Here is a 16835-nt window from a genome sequence, read left to right as displayed (position 1 = left end):
TTCAGTTCCTCTATCCTTACGGCTCCTACGGCTCCTAGAACGCTTCCACCAGCGTTGTCTCCGCTCCATCCTCAACATCCATTGGAGCGCTTACACCCCTAACGTCGAAGTACTCGAGATGGCAGAGGTCGACAGCATCGAGTCCACGCTGCTGAAGATCCAGCTGCGCTGGGTGGGTCACGTCTCCAGAATGGAGGACCATCGCCTTCCCAAGATCGTGTTATATGGCGAGCTCTCCACTGGCCACCGTGACAGAGGTGCACCAAAGAAAAGGTACAAGGACTGCCTAAAGAAATCTCTTGGTGCCTGCCACATTGACCACCGCCAGTGGGCTGATAACGCCTCAAACCGTGCATCTTGGCGCCTCACAGTTTGGCGGGCAGCAACCTCCTTTGAAGAAGACCGCAGAGCCCACCTCACTGACAAAAGGCAAAGGAGGAAAAACCCAACACCCAACCCCAACCAACCAATTTTCCCTTGCAACCGCTGCAATCGTGTCTGCCTGTCCCGCATCGGACTTGTCAGCCACAAACGAGCCTGCAGCTGACGTGGACTTTTTACCCCCTCCATAAATCTTCGTCCGCGAAGCCAAGCCAAAGAAAGAAGAATCCTCTTTTATTTACTGTCAGCAGAAATTGGGCTGTATTTTACCCTCTTGCTTTTCATAAATAGTAGTTATTTATCTGTTTTTAACAAATTAATATATTTATTGTTACATTTTGTATAAATTTAAAGTCCATAAGATTTTGGAACAGTAGTGGTCATTTTTAACCTTTCATAATATATACTGTGGACTGGATCCATGGGTAAACTACAGAATGAACACCAGTCTGAACCACCTGGAGGTTGGGTGTAAGGCCAGTGCCTGAAAACTGGGACACGGAGTCCAAAGGATTAAATGTCAGGCTGGTACCTGCTTCCATCAGCTCCCCCCATTGGTCAGGCACTTAGCCGTCTGTGCATTTAAAAAAAAACTTGCTTCCACCTCACCTTAAACGTACACCCTCTTTGTAATCACCATTTCCTCTCTGGGAAGATGACTTTGACTCTTAGTTTTATAGATTATGGAAAATATCAGGTCTCTGCTCAGCCTCTGACACTCCAGAAGGCAAATAAAGTCTGTGTAATTACTCCTTACAGCTAATACTCTCTAACTTGGGAATTTCTGCATGAACTGCAATGCAATTTTCCAACATTTGTACTCAATGCCCCCCGTCTACATCAATGGTCCTGCTTTTTACTATTTACTTTCCCTTTGTATCTCACACTCATCTAGATTAAACTCTATCTGCTATTTCTCTGTTCAAATCTTCACGATCCAAAACCCCACCAATTGTGTATTGCCCGCAAACTTCCAAATCAGCACATCTACATTCTTGTCCATTGCTTTAAATCGAATGTCTGGTTTTTTTTTTGACCCAGTGAGCAGAAATTGTTAACTGAGCTACAAGCTCACCTGGAGGATGAGCAACAGCGACGAGATAAATTATTGGAGCACCTTGAGTACATCAACCGCATCCTTCTGTCCATTAAAGCTGGCGTGGAGCACATCTCTGAAAAAGTGCAACATGTACAAGTTGTAAGTAAAGGCACAACTCATTATACCAACGTGTTTCAGGCCATGAGTAACCTGCACTAAATGTAACTGACCAGAAATAAATGGACAGATTCCATGGTGTTCCGGAACTATCCAAACTGATTTCAGACAGGGTGGAAATAATCTGATTGATACAGAAATGCTGGAGGAACTCAGCAGGTCTTGCAGTGTCTATCGGAGGTAAGGATATATAACCAACATTTTGGGCCTGGGCCCTTCTTCAAGGAATGAGTAAAAAGCAAACAGGCACCTGTATTCAACTCAAACCAGATGGCATTAACATCATCTTCTCCAGTTTCCATTCACCGTCCCCTTCTCCTCATCCTTCCCTCTCTCTCCTTCCCTCTAGCTCTGTCTCTCGCTCTCTTCCCTTTTCCCTCTGTCTCCTTTACCCCAGCTCTGAATTCACAGAATCACCTCCCCCGCACCCTCCCCCCCCGATTGATTTTTTACCTTTCACCTCTCCTGACCTCTCCATATGCAATGAACACCTTTTGCCTGTTGGTCTCCTCCCCCTGCCTTTTACCTTGAACAAGGGGTCAGGCCCGAAGCGTCGGTAATCTATCTTTGCCCCTTAATGGACGCTTCAAAACCGGCTGGGTTTCTCCAGCATTTATGGCCATTTGTTTTTACTACAATCGCAGCATCTGCAGACTTCCATGTTTCACTCTTCTAATCCAGGCGCCAGCCTACTTTGTGCTCATTCCTTGAGGAAGGGCCCAGGTCCGAGACATCAGTTACATACCTTTACCTTCCATGGATGCTGAAAGACCTGTTGAGTTCCTCCAGCATTTCTTTACCTATACCTGTTGTGTTGTTATTGGGTTGAAGTCATGACCTGCGCTTGATTTGGATTACAGTGAAGGAGAGTTGCGCGGGTCATCGGCCTTACTCTTTTGTCCCAACCAGTGGCAAGACAGAGTCAAGACAGCCAGAGACAGGTCAGGATGCAGTGGATGGTCAGCAGTGTTCTTTGTGCGTCTCACTCTTAGCACTCCACAACACAGTGCTGAGAATCGCCTTTCTGCCCGTTGAACTGGCGATGGCTTCTTCCGCACAGTCCTCCGAATCCAGGTAGATGAGCCCTGAGTGTCGGGGGTCCATGACAGTCTTGTGGCATGCTCGCAAGCCTCCCCCACCCATTGTTGGACATCCTCATCCACCTTTGCAGCCGTCGGGAGATGACCCCTCATCCCCTGCTCTGCTGTTGGGATGATCATCTAGCAGTGTTGTAATGACACCGTCCCCTCGCTTGTTTTCACCCGCTAGCTGAAGCGGTTTCCAGGGTGTGGCCCGAGGAGCCAACAAGGGAGAGATTTAGGAGATAAGTGAGGTCCAGTGGTGCCTACCATCCCTACCTTAGTGAGGTGCAGCTATCAGCACCAAAGGTACTTCGTCTCCTCAGAGTTCCTGTACTACAATCACAGCACCATCTTATTTTTGTGGTTGACAGTGATCTGATTGATTCCAGAGTGTTTCAAATAGGAAACAATCTGATTTATTCCTGTGTGTTTTGGATGCATAAGAAGAGATATCTGAAGGGATCCAGACACAGAATCATCTGATAATTTGCAGAGACTTCCAGATTTGTGACCTGTTTCATTCCTGACAGTGAGCAAATAATTCTGAAGGATTTTAATTGGGGGGGGGGGAGGAATAATCTATTAATTTCAGTCAAATTGCAGTCAGAGACTAATCTGTTGCATTCCAGATGATGAATATTCTCATCTGTTCCTCTCGGGAAATAATCTGATAGAACTCGATATGTTTTAGATGATGACACACTCAGTCATCCATCAGATGAATCAGAATCAGTATTTATTGTCATGAAATTCATTGCATCACAGGGCAAATATTGTTATAAATTATATTTAAAAATACTAGGGAAAAGGAAAGAAAAAGAGAGGTGGTGTCTGTGTTTCATTGTCCGTTCAGAAATCTGATGGTAGAGGGGAAGAAGCAGTTTTTTGTAATGTTGGGGTTTTTTTCTTCAGGCTCCTGCACCTCCTTCCTGATGGTAGCAGAGTGTGGTGTGCTGTTAGCCAGAATCAGGCACACACAAGGTAAAGACTGTACAGCAAGCTTTAATCCACAAAGACTTCTACCAATCCAGGCTGGCTGTGGCTGCAGCAACTCAGTGTGAGGCCTCGGGATTACATCCGACTGGATGGGGCTTGATCCATTCAGGCCGACTGATTGACAGCCGGCCAGGTGTTGTCTTGTCGCCTTACACTCCTGCAGGTACAGAGGTTGCCCCCTGCAGTAGGCTGGTGGTAGGCTCTTGCAGGTATAGAGGTTTCCCCCTGCAGTATGCCGGCAGTACTCTCTTGCAGTTACAGAGGTTGCCCCCTGCAGTAGGCTGGTGGTAGGCTCTTGCAGGTATAGAGGTTGCCCCCTGCAGTATGCCGGCAGTACTCTCTTGCAGTTACAGAGGTTGCCCCCTGCAGTAGGCTGGTGGTAGGCTCTTGCAGGTATAGAGGTTGCCCCCTGCAGTATGCCGGCAGTACTCTCTTGCAGTTACAGAGGTTGCCCCCTGCAGTAGGGCAGTGGTGTACCACCACATTCACCCCTTCTTCAAAATTGTTCTGGGGGGGCAGTAACAAAGAATTGTACCCTCTATACAAAATACAATATTTACAAATTGAGACAATCTGACGGCTGCTGGGGTCTCTGTGACCATCATAGGACTGGCTCCTGGTCACTGGCCGGAGGGGAAGTGGGGGTCTGGCGGCAGGGGTCTGTGTGACTTGTGTGGTGGCCAAGGGGGCCAGGGTTGACGTGTGAGAGTTGTATTGGATGAGTGGGGGGCAGGTTCGTCCCCCAGGGCTGAAGCAGGCCCCTGGTGGTCAAGGAGGTCCTGCGCACCCCATAGCTGCCTGGGGATGGGGATGTATGCCCGGTCGGTGTCGTCCTGGGTTGAAGGATGCTGTGGAGTGGTGGGTGCATCTGCTGGTGCCAGGGACAGGAGTTCATACGTGCTTACGAGCACTGGTCCCAGGGACAGGAGCCATGCTGGGAGGGACATTTCACCAACTTCCTGGGGTATGTGAACAGACATTCATGAGGGATCTCGTTGGTACATAGCAGTGACCGAATGGCATGGATCGCCTCGGGCAGGGTGTCCTGCCAGTACACAATGGTCCACCCTTTTGACTTGAGAACCAGGAGGACTGCCTTCCAGACCACCCCGTTTTCACGTTCCACTTGCCCATTGTCTCTCGGGTTATAACTTGTTGTGTGGATAATCGCGATGCCCCTCGCCATCAGGTACTGACGCAGCTCGTCACTCATGAAACTAGACACCCGGTCGCTGTGGATGAAAGCGGGGTAGCCAAACATGGTGAAGATCTGCCCCAGGGCTCTGATGACAGTGGCCGTGGAGGTGTCCAGACAAAGGATAGCGAAAGGGAACCATGAGTATTTGTCAACTACCATGAGGAAGTAGACATTTAGGTTCATGGAAGGCAGGGTGCCTTTGAAGTCCATGTCGAATCGCTCAATGGGCTGAGTGGCCTTTATGACATGGGCCTGGGGCGGGCAGAAGAAACGGGGTTTACACTCCGCGCAGACCCGGCAGTCCTCGGTCATGTCCCTGATGTTCCTGATGGTATACGGCAGGTTCTGGGACTTAATGAAGTGGTACAACCTGGTGACACCCAGATGGCAGAGGGACTCATGCAATAGCTGAAGCCTGTTGTCATGCATAGATGCGTAGGTCCGAGAGAGGGCATCAGGGATGTCATTAAACTTCCCGGGGCGTTACTGGATGTCGTAACTGTAAGTTGCCAGCTCGACTCTCCAGCGCAGGATCTTGTCGTTCTTGATCTTGCTCTTGGGGGTCATGTTAAACATGAACGCCACAGCCCACTGGTCTGTAAGGAGGATGAATCTACTGCCGGCCAGGTAGTGGTGCCAGTGGTGGACCGCTTCTATAATCACCTAGGCCTCCTTTTCAATGGCGGAATGACCTAGCTCGGAGTCGTCGAGGGTCCTAGAGAAGAAAGCGATGGGGCAGCCCCCTTGGCTGAGGGTAGCAGCGGAGGAATCACTGTCCAACTGGAAGGGGGAGTCCTCATCCAAGGCCTGCATCGTGACGTCCGTGATGTCCAGCCTGATGTGGATGAAGGCTGCCTGCACCTCGGGTGGGAGGGGAAAAATTGTAGCTTGGGCCAGTGGGCGGACCTTGTCCGAGAAGCGAGGGACCCACTGCAAGTAATAGGAGAATAGGCCAAGGCACCTGCGAAGGGCCTTTAGCATGGTGGGGGGGAGAAGTAGCTCCATTAATAGACGCACCCTTTCTGGATCTGGGCTGATGATCCCATGGGCCACGATATACCCCAGGATGGCAAGGCGGGTGGTGTTAAACACACACTTCTCCTTATTGTAAGTGAGGTTCAGCTCCCCGGCCGTCTGGAGGAATTTTTCCAGGATAGCATCGTGGTCCTGCTGGTCATGGCTGCAGATAGTGACATTATCCAGATATGGAAATGTAGCCTTTAGCTTGTACCAGTCTACCATGCGATCCATCTCCCGCTGGAAGATGGAGACCCCGTTCGTGATCCCAAAGGGAATTCGGCAGAATTGGAACAGGCACCCATCTGCCTCAAAGGCAGTGTAGGGCTTGTCTTTCAGGTGGATTTGGATTTCGTGATACGCCGACTTCAGGTCAATCATGGAGAAAATCCAGTAGCGGGCTATCTCGTTGACCATGTTGGCGATCCTCGGCAGGGGGTAGACGTCCAGTTGGGTGTACTGGTTAATGGTCTGGCTGTAATCCACGACCATCCTCGGCTTACTTCCCCCTTTGACCACAAGGACTTGGGTTCTCCAAGGACTATTATTGAGCTCTATGACACCTTCCGCCAGGAGTCACCGCACCTCCGCCTTGATGAAGTCTCTGTCTGCGGCGCAATAGCGACTACTTCTGGCAGCGATCGGCTTGCAGCCTAGCGTAAAATGTGGAAAGAGCGCCGGTGGGGTGATGCAAAGTGTGGAGAGGCTGCAGGTTGGCCGGGGCTGGTAGGTTGGTGTGCTGTGTAATGTGAGTGGAGGTTGGGGCCCCCCGAAGGAAAGGGTGACACTCTGCAGGTGGCACTGGAAATCTAGGCCCAGGAGGACTGGGGCGCAGAGTTTTGGCATGATCAGGAGCCTGAACCCTGTGTAAGTCTCCCCTCCCACCATTATATCAGCCGAGCAGCGCCCGAGGGTACCAACAGTCTTATCCTTGGCGGCGAGGGCAATCGAGCAGGTGGTGGGGTGGACTTTTAATCTCAGGGAGTGGGCCACACTCGGGTGAATGAAGCTCTTGGTGCTGACACTGTTGAACATGCACATTGTTACCTGCCCGTTGACTTGCACATCCATCATAGAGCGTCTGAGGTCATGAGGGATGTCCCTGGTCAGTGTGGTGGCAGCCAGGACCGTCTCAGGGTCAGAGTCATCGCTCTCTGATTGTGCGTGGTGATTTATAGTGTCCAGAGGCATGGGGAGCGTCAGTAGGGCAGCCTGGTCATTGCCCATGTTGACCACGTCGATGTCAGTTGTGGGGTGTGGCGTGTGGCAGCCGATGGCGTCTAGAGGCATTGGGTGCATCAGTAGGGCAGCCTGGTCATCGCCTGTGTTGTCCATGTCGACATCGGTTGTGGTGCGCGGCAGCAATGGCATCCAGAGGCATGGGGAACGTCGATCGGGCAGCCTGGTCATCGCCCGTGTTCACCATGTCATTCTTGTCATCGTCGGGGGCCCTCTGTGTCGGCCACTGCCTGCCCCATGATGGCGGTGGCACGTGGGGGCCCGCTGCGTGGCTGGCCTTCTTCCCCAGTTGTGTTCGATGCACCAGGGGAAGTGACATCGTTGCGACCAGCGGCAGTTACTTCATTACGTCAGCCGGAAGTGACATCACACCGTGAGCGATGTTGCTGTAGTTCTCGGCGAGCGGCACTGGCAAGAGCTGGTCCAGGTGCTCAGGACATATGCTACGATCATTGCTGATGGAGCTGGATGCTGCACCATCAGAGTCGGGGAAGGCGGAAGTTATAGCGGGGACAATGGCACCGCATGGCACGCACACGTGCAGGGGTCCATGGGGGAGCTGGGGAGGTCATAGAAGGTCGCTGAGCTGCCGGCTGGTTCTCGGCACTTTCAGGTGGCCAACTGCCCCACATGTAAAGCCACATATTTAGGAAATATGCAGCTGTTTTGAGGCCACCTGAATGTACAGGAGGCACTCTTGAGGTGAGCTACGTAACCCTCCTCTGAGAGGAATAATCAGCTCAACTCAGTGATTTCCCCCAGCCACCTGAATGCAGCTGGCTGAAAGCGGATATTAAAGGGTCAGGCTGCTGATCACAGCTGATACTGGGCAGGAGCTGGAGTGTGCCCAGAGCTGCATTCTGTGTAGCTGTGTCCTTCAGGTGGGCAGCGATGCGCTTTAAACGCAGCCACCTGAACGGCAATTTAAAGGGCTGCTTTTGCTTCTTCAGGCACATTCTTAGCGTAGAATGCACCTGAAAAAGCCTTTTGAGAGCCACACTTTAGCAAAGTGGCCTCTCTTGCCGCATGAGGAACAGTATTGGTTCCTCGCCGGGCAGTTTCGGCACGATCGTCAGTCTGACCCACACCAGGACTCACAGTACTTACAGGGGCGCCAGGCACCTGTGCAGTGACATTCTCCTCCCCAGATCGGTCTGGGGCTGCAGCTGCAGTGTGAGAGGGCCATGAGGGAACCTGAGGGTACCTGGAATCGAAGGCTTCGATGTGCAAGGCTGCAGCTTCCAAGGTTCGGACCATTTCCACTGTCTTGGTCAGGGCATAAATACTATCTTCCAGCAACTTCTGCTGGATGGCTCTCGAGCGTTGCCCTCGGACGAAGGCATCCCGGATCAGCCTCTCAGCCTCCTCTGCGCCTACCCCGGGTTCAGCCAGACATGGTCGGGCCAACTCTCGCAGGTGTCCTAGGTAAGACTCAGCCATCTCCCCAGGTTGCTGGGCTTGGGTGTTGAGGAGGTACCTTGCACAGACCAGATTCATGGGAGGTTTGTACAAGTTCTCAAGAGTGTCCATTGCGCTCTTGTACATGGAGCAGCCTTTGGTTGCCTGGAAGGCATGGGGACCCAGCTTTGACCAGAGTAGGACCAGCCTCTTCTGATCTGAGTCCAGGATGCCGCCTGCGTGCGCCTCAATGATTGCCTCGACCGCGTGCTGCCAGATCTCGAAGCATGTCTAGACTTTTGGGTGGCGTGGGTCGACTTCGAGGCTCCCTGTGCTCAGGAGTTTTTCCATGGCATCCATGGGAAAATTTTGTGGATTAAATTGTGGTGCGCTGTTAGCCAGAATCAGACACACACAAGGTAAAGACTGAACAACAGGCTTTAATCCACAAAGACTTCCACAGAGCCAGGCTGGCTGTAGCTGCAGCAACTCTGAGTGAGGCCTTGGGAGGCCAGCGCAGGCTTATATCCCGGAGGGTGATTGACACCCGACTGGGTGGGGCTTGATCCATTCAGGCTGACTGATTGACAGCCAGCCAGGTGTTGTACTGCCCCCTTGCACTCCTGCAGGTACAGAGGTTGCCCCCTGCACTAGGCAGATGGTGTACCACCACACAGAGTGAAGAGCATGGTAGGGGTCCTCGAGGATAGAGGCTGCTTCCTTGAAACACTGCCTCTTGTAGATGTCCTCGATGGAGTGAAAACTGATGCCTGTGATAGCGCTGGTTGAGTTCACGACCCTCTCGTTTTTTTCCTGTCCCATGCATTGGCACCTCCAGACCAGACAGTGATGCAACCAGTTAGAATGCTCTCCTCAGTACACCTGTAGAATTTTTCTAGCCTTTGGTGACATACCAAATCTCCTCAAACTCCTCATGATGTATGGCTGCTGGTGAGCCTTCATGTTTGCATCAGGATAGATCTTCAGGTGTGTTGACAGCTTGGGATTTGAAGTTCTTTATCCTCTCCACTGCTGACCCCATGATGATGTGTTCTCCTGCTTTCCCCTTCCTGAAATGCAGTTATTTGCTTGGTTTTACTTAGTTAAAGTGCAATGTTGTTGTTGGGACACCCATTGATCTCTATTTCTGGTATCCTTCCTCATTGCTGATTGTAGACTTTAAGAAGGGAAAACCAGAGGTGTACCGTCCACTGATCATTACGGGATCAGAGCTGGAGAGGGTGAGCAAATTTAAGTTCTTGCGTGTCACTATCTCGGAGGATCTTTCCTGGACCCAACACACTATTGGCATTGTGAGGAAAGTACATCTGTACCTCTACTTCCTCTGGAGTTAGCGGAGGTTTGGATTGACATCAGAAACCCCGGGAAATCTCCAGAGAGATATATTGGAAAGTGTGCTGACTAGCTGTATCACGTCTTGGGTCGGAGGCACCAAAACCTCTGAGCGGAAAGCCCCTGCAACAAATAGTGGACACAGCCCAGGACATCACAGGCAAGAAAGTCTACATGGAACGCTATCATTCGAGAGCAATGACAAATATCAAGAACCCACACCACCCAGGACATATTCTGTTCTCGATGCTGCCATTAGTAAAGAGGTATCGGTGCCACAAGACTCATTACACCAGGTTCAGAAACCAGTACGACCTCTCCACATCAGACTCCCAATCAAAAGGTTCAATCAGAGACTCATTTAAGGAATCTTACTTTGCACATTACTTATTACTGAATATCTTTTCACTCTGTATTGCACAGTCATTTTGTTTACATTTCTTTCTTTGTTTACATTTCTCTCTTTTGTATACAAATTATTTCTTGTGTACATTTTACAGTTAGTTCATAGAAACTCTGCCTGGCCCGCTGCTAAAAGAATCTCAGGGTTGTATGTGATGTCAATACATTAGAACTTAATTTAATATGATCAATTGTAAATAAGTCATTATCGTCCATATGTTTGTAAGTTGTTTGTAATGCTCATCATTGCTATGCTCATATCACTTCCTAGCTAGTGGGGAGACTGGACAAAGACTGAAAGATCACTTCGCTGAGTACCTCTGCTCTGTCCGCATCAATGACAGGAAGCTTCCAGTGGCCTAACATTTCAATTCTGCACCCCACTTCCACCCCAACATGTCTGTCACTGGCCTCGTGTATTGTCATAACAAGACCACACGCAAATTAAACAACACTTAATTTTCCGTCTGGGCACTCAAGAGTGGCATTGACATGAACTTCTCCAGTTTCTGCCAGCCCACTCTCTTTTCTCCCCATCCCTCTCTCTTATTTCCTCCAGATCTCTGCCCCCTTCCCTCTTCATTCACAGAGCCCTCCCTCCTTCCCCTGTCTACTGGCGTGCCTTCCCTCCCTTATCCACCAACTATCTCTTGCTTCTCCCCCTACCCCTACACCCATCATTTTGTTCAGAAGCCTGCCAACATTTTAATGAGGGGCTCAAGTCTGAAACGTTTGTGATGTATCTTTATTTTTGCTATATGAAGTACCCTGTTTGACCTGCTGATTTTCTCCAGCGTTGCGTTTTTACTTCAATCACAGTGTCTGCAGACTTTCATGTTTTACTAGAGGATATTGCCACCTAACTAAACTGTCGATCTTGTGCAATCACAGGATAATATTGCCACTGTTGTCCCGAGCTCCACCTCAGACGAGTATGTGTTGGACTTGCTGTCAGTGACTGAAGTGAAGCTGTTGCATCTCTATCAACAGCTCCGCTCCCTTGACCTGAACAAGATGCTGCAGCTGATGGAAGATGATGAGGTGCGAGATCATTTGATCATTTCCACTAATTGATTAGGATCCAGCTACATTCTGCTATCCATTCTGGGTGTGGACAGGGTGCTGTGAAGAGGGAGGAGATTGGCATTCAATGACAGTAAAACCCCCGGTATCCAGCACCTTTGGGAATTGGTAGGTGCTGCACAAGTGAACTATCCAGTTGCTTGAGATGTTGCGTGAATTGGTGTGCTGACCATTAATTTTAAATTTTCGTATTTTTTTACCTACCGCAGTCGATTTTTTGGGACCAATTTTTTTCGGGTAAAATTTAGGGGGTCACTATTACTACTTCTGACCGAGGTAAGTACCCGCATCGTTCGAGGAGCCGGCAGCTCGGACGGGCAGATGAACAACTGGGGCCGGGTGGTAATTCCACCGACGCAGCGTCGGATGGGTTAATGGCCGAGATGAGGATCCGCAGTTGGGGCATAGATGGGAGGGTGGCTGGAGCCAAAAATAAGGGGGTGTCGACTTTTACCCACGTTACAGGGAAAATATATTTTTCTGCCAAAAATTGGGAGAGGGGTCAAATTTTACACGGTATTAACTGTTACACATATACACTCATAATTTCTTTTGTTTGAGGTTGTCGGTTGCTCGAATTCAGATAACAGGGATTTTACCATACCTGGGGACGGGGGAGTGTGGGATGCATTCGTTCGCGATAATGGACTGAGCATTCAATTCCTCAGGACATAGGAAAGTACTTACTTAGAGATGAGGGAGGACTACAGGAACTTGCATGGTCAGTGGGAAAGTGCTCTAACACTTGAGGAGGTTGCGAGAAAGGTGGCGGGCTCCTTTACAGGAGGGAGTGTCAGTTGGGAAAAAACCTGAGTAAAACCCCTGTGATTGTCAGTTCCTGTTGCGAATCTAATTGCTGGTAACGAGCTGGATATCTGATTTCTTGTTTTTCAGTTCCACGCCAGCATTGAAGGCAAACTCCCGCCTTACAACATGAAGGTGAAACTGCCTGTGATCCAAAAGCTCGATATCTATGAGGGTGAGAACCGCAATGTTCCCTGCACACTGTCTCATTGGCTTTGGTTCCATTTGGTTTGTGCTTCTGTAGCCAACTATAGCATATGTTATTACTGCAATTATCAGTAAGTTATACAGGAAAAGCTATGACAATAAACTTAAGAGTGTAACAGGAAAATCCCTCATTTAAATACAAGGCTCGGATATTACTGCCGTTATCTGATCTTCTCTGCTGCTTCAGTTAGCTCCTTACCTCAGAAAGTCCACAATAAAACAGAAAAAGTTTGTAATTTTTGCCTCTTTCGCAACTGTCCAGCGTCTAATTGCAGTTGTGCCTCGCGTTTCATACTTTGGTTTTTACCTGTGTTTGCAGCATCTCAGACCTGCTGTAAAAGAAAAAAAGAATGTTCTTTGAGCAAAAGGTGGCATGTATTAGAACCTTAGGACATTAGAGCACACCAAACGGGCCCTTTGGCCTTGACCTTCACCTAGTCCCTAGCCTTCTATAGACCTCCTATCCACGTACCCATCCAAATTTTTTTTAAATGTGAAGATCGAACCCGCATTCACCACTTCAGCTGGCAGCTAACCCTAACCCTAACCCTAACCCTAACCCCACACTCCCACCATTCTCTGTGGGAAGAAATTCCACCTCCTGTTCCCCCTTAAACCTTAGCCCATGTCTTCTGGTTTGCATCTCACCTAACCTCAGTGGCAAAAGCCTAGTTGCATTTATTCTGTCTATACCCCTCATAATCTTGCACACCTCACTCTTCTATGCTCCAGGGAAAAAAAAGTCCTCACCTGTTTAAACTTTCCCTGTAACTTAATTCTTAAAGTCCCTGCCACATCCGAGTAAATCTTTGCACTCTTTCAATATTATTGCTATATTTGCTGTAGTTTGGTGACCAAATCTGCACGCAATACTGCAAATTTGGCTTCACCAATTCCTTATACAACTTTGCCATAATATCCCAATTCCTGTACTCAGTACTTTGATTTATGAAGGCTAATATGCCTTATGACTCTATCTACCTTTGATGCCACTTTCAGGGAATTATGTATCTTTATTCCCATATCGGTGTCCGACCTTGGCTTGTCCTCCCAAAGAGCAACTCCTCTCTTCACACTGGATCTCACACTCTCTCCAATGGGTGGTATAGTGAACCTGGAATCAACCTAACCTCGGCGCTACTTCTCCCTCTGATCACATTGGATTTCCTCCCAATCTCAGGCCACTGTAAATTTCCCCTTATTGACAGGTAGAATCTAAGGGAATTGTTGCACAAAAAAATGGGATAATTGTGACTGAATGGTTGATGATCAGCATGGACTTGTGCTAATGGCCCTGTTTTCATTTATGTACAACTTAATTTCTCTCCCCTCTGATTTTGCGTTTTGAAAAAAAAAATTCTCTGATGTTTAGAGGAAAAGGAGGTAATGTTATCAATACAAATAAGGTTCTGAAGTTGCTTTTCAGAGTACGCTCTGCAAGGGTGTTTCACCTCCTGGGGAATTTAGAACTAGGGCACCTAATCTGAGAGTAAAAGGATATCAGTTTAACATTGAAAAGTTGAGAAACGTCTGAGGTTACAATTCTTTGAAATTCTCCACCATATCCAGCTGTGGAGAGATTCTATAAGACTGAGAAGGAAACGGTAATGGGGAAATGGTTGATGAAGATATCAGATCAGCCTTAACCTGATTGAGAACTGCCTGTAGGGGTAACGTGGCTCCAGTTTCTTTGGCTATCTTTTTTAAATCTCTCCCTCTACGGACCTCTTTCTTTGTGTCCGCATGTGTCTCTCTTCAAGAATCAGGATTTAATTTATTGTTATGTAATAAAAACAGTGTCATATTACACGTAATTGCCTTTTGCCTGCTGCAAGGTAGACCGATTCGCTATTGGCCAAAATCACTTGAAGTGCCTCTTGCAGTCAGAGAAAGAGAAGCAAAAGGGAGTGTGTGTCGCCCCCCTTCAGCGCCCTCGGCATCCTCTCGCATCCTGGTTCCCATACCTGGTACCCCTTCAGTTTCCAGCAGTCCACCACCCAGTGTGAATCCCTCAATTGCCATCTCCGGCAGTCCGCCACCTGTGTGTTCCTCAGCTGCAGAATCCCTCACTGGTCTGTCACCATCCTATAACCGTATATAACAATTACAGTATGGAAACAGGCCATATTGGCCCTTCTAGTTCCCACTGATTTGTAAAACTCCACTAGTTCCACTTACCTGTTCCCTGCCCATAACCCTCTAACCGCCTCACATCCGTGCACTCATCCAGCCTCCTCTTAAATAACAATATTGACCCTACTGAAACCACCTCTTCTGGAAGGTCATTCCACTCAGCCACCACTCTCTTCGGTTACTTCTGAAGTTTTTCCCCTTAACCCTTCATATATGACCCTTCATTCCAATCTCTCCTACCCTCAAGGGGAAGAGCCTATTCACATCTACTCTGTCTAACCCCTTCATAATTTTATATACCTCTATCAAATCCCCAACCTTCTATGCTCCAGTGAATGAAGACCCAGTCTACTTAATCTTTCTCTGTATTCTAGATACTGCAATCCAGGCAACATTTTAGTGAATCTTCTCAGCATCCTCTCGAGCTTATTGATATGGATTTTAAATAAAACCACCCTTGGCCCGTTTAAAGCCTGTACGGAGCTGGCGACAGTTGGACTGGGGTGGTTGGACCACCATGGGAGAGCTGTGCCTCCACTCCCTGCTCTCCACAGGTCTATACTGATGGCTACACTGCCAATACAGTCACTGGTTGCCTGTTCCCCTTCTTCTCTGTCCCCACCCTTGTTCATTAACATTCTAATGGATCCATTACCATTCAGTGACGAGTAACTGCAGGCTTCCTTACTCCAGGTGCCGATGTGGATGACGCCAATGAAGATGATGACAGCGAAGACGACGCTGGTGATATCATCACGAGAGCAATGCTGAAGCGGCAGTCACAGCAAATTGTCGACTGGAAGACGAAAAGGAAATCTCGCCCGAAAAAGAAGAAAGCAAAGTACAAATCAGCTCAAGAGGGAAGCACCCTACCTCTTCCCACCCCTGTTCGCTAGTCCTCGCACACCTCTGGGTCCCAGCCAAGCAAAGGTTGCCAGAGGGACTGGGGGATAGAATTCTTTACAGCATTCATCTTCAGAACAGCCGCTGGGTATTTGAATCAGTGTGCAGTAAGCAGTATCAGGCAATGGACTAGAATCCCACCACAGAACACCAGGGTTAAACCCAAAGTAGAACATGAGTACATAAGAAATAGGAGCAGCTGTTGCCCATCTGGCTCCTCTGTTCAATGGCTGTTCTGATGATAGGCTCATTTCCACCAACCTGCCTTCCTTCACATCCCTTAATTCCCCTGTTATGTAAAAATCTATCCAACCTTGTCTTAACTATATTTACTGAGGTCACCTCCACTGCTTCAATGGCCAGCGAATTCCATAGATTCACCACCCTCTGGGAAAACCAGTTCCTCCTCATCTCTGTCCTAAACCTACTACCCTGAATCTTGAGGCTACGTCCCCTGGTTTTAGTCTCCCCCACTAATGGGAAAAACTTATCTATTTCTATCTTATCTATAATTTTCATAATTTTATATGTTTCTATAACATCCCCTCTCATTTCAGTGAGTACAATCCCAGACAACTTATTGTCTCCTCATAGGCTAACCCCACTCATCTCTGGAATCAACCTGGTGAACCCCCTCTGCACTGCCTCCAAAGCCAGTACATTCTTCCTCAAGTAAGAGACCTTAAGTGCACGCAGTCCTCCAGATACGGCCTCACCAGTTGCAGCATAACCTCCCTGCTTCTAAATTCAATCCCTCCAGCAATGAAGGCCAACGTTCTATTTTCTTTCTTGATAGCCTGCTGGACATGAAAGCCAACCTTTCATGATACATGCACAGTCACTCCCAAGTCCTTCTGCCCGGCAGCATGTTGCAATCACTTTCCATTTAAAGCAACAGATATTCTTTCACAGATGTTCCCAAACTTACAACCATAATTCAGACTGAAGTATCAGTTGTATCTCAAAATGGACAAATGTCAGAATTGCAAATATTTGTTAAAAAAATTATAAATAAAAAATATAAAATTTGCATAGTTTATGTTGTATTTGACAAACTATAACAGGGATACAGGGCACGTAAGAGTCAAAATGTGCGTACCTACCTTGTTAGTCGGGGTCCCAGGGTCCGTAGGCTGGGTGCAGCCATCTTGATTCCTGAGCGCACGCGCGAGTCTTCGGTTGGTGCATGGGTGGTGAGTTTGCGCATTGGAGTTCGGTTGGCACATGTGCGAGAGTTAAGAGTACAAATTCAATATCGTTAGGGTGCTTAACTCTTGCACATGTGCCAACTGAAGTCCAATGTGCAAATTCACCACCCATACACCAACCAAAGACTCGCGCATGCACACAGAATTCAAGATGGCCGTGCCCAGCCTATGGCCCTCGGGACCCCGACTAACAAGGTAAGTACGCAGATTTTGGG

At 48.6% G+C, this 16835-nt stretch overlaps 1 protein-coding gene across 2 annotated transcripts in view; it reads left to right on the top strand.

The window, feature by feature from the left end:
* LOC138758559 (outer dynein arm-docking complex subunit 3-like) overlaps window positions 1–16439 on the top strand; it is a 61630-nt gene extending 45191 nt beyond the window's left edge. For both annotated transcript variants that reach the window (XM_069927654.1, XM_069927653.1), the window contains 4 exons: window positions 1423–1579; window positions 11174–11323; window positions 12260–12344; window positions 15203–16439. In XM_069927654.1, coding sequence (XP_069783755.1) covers window positions 1423–1579; window positions 11174–11323; window positions 12260–12344; window positions 15203–15405 — 595 coding nt within the window. In that variant the 3' untranslated portion in view covers window positions 15406–16439. The remainder of the gene's footprint in view (window positions 1–1422; window positions 1580–11173; window positions 11324–12259; window positions 12345–15202) is intronic.
* Window positions 16440–16835: the final 396 nt, after the last annotated feature.

The sequence above is a fragment of the Narcine bancroftii genome, chromosome 3 (genome assembly GCF_036971445.1).
Source record: "Narcine bancroftii isolate sNarBan1 chromosome 3, sNarBan1.hap1, whole genome shotgun sequence".
In the NCBI taxonomy this organism is placed as follows: Eukaryota; Metazoa; Chordata; class Chondrichthyes; order Torpediniformes; family Narcinidae; genus Narcine; species Narcine bancroftii.
The sequence above is the reverse complement of the archived record's forward strand: the minus strand, read 5'-3'. Positions and strand labels throughout refer to the sequence as shown.